The following is a 2,105-nucleotide window of genomic DNA, read 5'->3' on the forward strand; positions in this document are numbered from 1 at the left end:
ATGCCCCGTGCAGGGAGAGGGATGCAGCTCAGGATGCTCAGGGCACTGAGCAGCTCCCATTTGCTTCAACAGTTGCATTTCTCTGTCCCTCTGAAGCAATCAAACTACCCCTGGGCTCATTTCAGACCTCGATGTTTGCCCGGGGATGGGACAGGCTCCCCCAGAGCACAGTGTTTAAGGCAAACATGCCAGTAGCAGGACAAATATTTGGCTTGGACGCAGGCAGCAGCTGGGAGCTGGCTCCTGATGGCGCTGCCTGGAAGCCCTGACTCATCTCTGCCATAGCCAGGCTGGTCCTTCCCCCTTCCCGGGGATTTGTAGGGCACTGGGCAGAGCTGAGCCTGCTCCCAGCCCGGGATGAGGGCAAACGGGAGGCAGAGGGTGAGGAAGCCACCCAAAACACCGACCGGTGCCCAGAGACATCCTGGCATGACCTTGGCTGCTGCTTTCTCCACCCCTTTAGGTCAGACTTAATAGAATCATAGAATCAACTGGGTTGGAAAAGAGCTTTGAGCTCATCCTGTCCAACCCTTCCCCAGCCCTGCCAAGGCCACCACTGACCCCTGGCACTGAGGCCTCGGCTACCCGGGCTGTGAACACTTGCAGGGACGGAAAAAAGTGACTCCAGCCCTGCCCTGGGCAGCCTGTTCCAATGCCTGAGCACCCTCTGGGCAAGGAATTGTTCCTCAGCTCCAGCTAAACCTGCCCTGGGGCAGCTTGAGGCCGGTTCCTCTTGTCCCATCCCTTGTTCCTTGGGAGCAGAGACCAGCCCCCTCCTGGCTCCATCCTCCTGTCAGGCAGTTGTAGGGAGCGATCAGGTCCCCCCTGAGCCTTCTCTTCTCCACACTAAAACCCCAGGTCCCTCAGCCCTTCCCCATCACACTTGTGCTCCAGGCCCTGCTCCAGCTCCGGTGCCCTTCTCTGGCCCCACTCCAGCACCTCAATGTCTCTCTTGCAGTGAGGGGCCCAGAACTGACACAGGATTCGAGGTGCAGCCTCAGCAGTGCCCAGCGCAGGGGGACAGTCCCTGCCCTGGTCCTGCTGCCACACTGGGGCTGGGACAGGCCAGGATGCTGGTGGCCTCTTGGCTGCCTGGGCAGACATGGATCTGGGTCTGCCTGGAGTTGGGAAAGAGGGATGGCCCAATCCCAGCTTTCTCATCATATTCCCAGTCTACATCACCTTTTTGGCTATTACCCCAGGAACAGAGTCTCCAACTTTCTCTCTTCCTTGGTGGTTGTAGAGGAAACACAAAAACCAAACAGGAGTGAACATGCAGGTTAAAAACTTCGGCTAACCCAGCATAATGGGCTTTAGCCCATTTTGGGTAGCTGGGAGGGATGGGGTGGAATGGCAACAGTCCCGGATTTCACTGGGCTCCTCACCTGGCTGCAGTTGCCCATCAGCCAGCACAGTTTGGCTCCTGGAGCGCATCTGCATTCCCAGGACTGTGCAGCCCAACACTCACCTCTCACTAACAACCTCTCCTCATCCACAGCCTATTTCCAGCGGAAAATAACAGAGTACCAGGAACAGAAGAAGCACCGAAGGGAGTCCTGAAGCCCAGCCTGGAGCAGGTCGCTGCCAGCAGCACCACGCAGCAGGGACTCTGCCCCATCCAAGGATAGAGCAGCTCTGCTGGATCTGTCCCCCACTTCCCACCCGTCTGGGACTCATGAGGTGTGTGGGCAGCACCAAACACCAGTTTCCACCTTTTCTCTTTTTCCTCAGGGCATCATTGCACTGGAAAACTGTGTTTGCACAGAGGTAGCAAAAGGAGGCTGTGATCACTGCTCTGCTCTCCCCAGCACCAGGGCCAAAGTGCAGCTCCCAGTGCCCAGCCCTGTGCAGAGACTTGGACCCCCCAGGACCTCAGGCAGCACTGAGGGAAGTCGGGAGCTGGCTGCAGGACAACAAAGGCTGTAGAGTAGTTGTTAGAGAAGAAGAAAAGGATGAGTAGAAATAGTGTTATTTCTCATGCAAACAAACCTAGGGTTTGCACATCAGTAACATCCTATGGGATAAGCTTCCGAGGTTTCTATTATTAACAACTGTTCCACTGGATTTTCTAGCAAGATACATTCATTGTTAAATAGCAGCAGGAA

At 56.1% G+C, this 2,105-nt stretch overlaps 1 protein-coding gene across 1 annotated transcript in view; it reads left to right on the top strand.

The window, feature by feature from the left end:
• DENND2D (DENN/MADD domain containing 2D) overlaps positions 1 to 1,560 on the top strand; it is a gene marked incomplete at its 5' end in the record, with an annotated part of 7,520 nt that extends 5,960 nt beyond the window's left edge. Inside the window, one exon of the mRNA XM_010024962.1 lies at positions 1,499 to 1,560. Coding sequence (XP_010023264.1) covers positions 1,499 to 1,560 — 62 coding nt within the window. The remainder of the gene's footprint in view (positions 1 to 1,498) is intronic.
• Between the last annotated feature and the right edge of the window lie 545 nt (positions 1,561 to 2,105).

The sequence above is a fragment of the Nestor notabilis genome, unplaced genomic scaffold (assembly GCF_000696875.1).
Source record: "Nestor notabilis isolate BGI_N333 unplaced genomic scaffold, ASM69687v1 scaffold17092, whole genome shotgun sequence".
NCBI classification, from domain to species: domain Eukaryota; kingdom Metazoa; phylum Chordata; class Aves; order Psittaciformes; family Psittacidae; genus Nestor; species Nestor notabilis.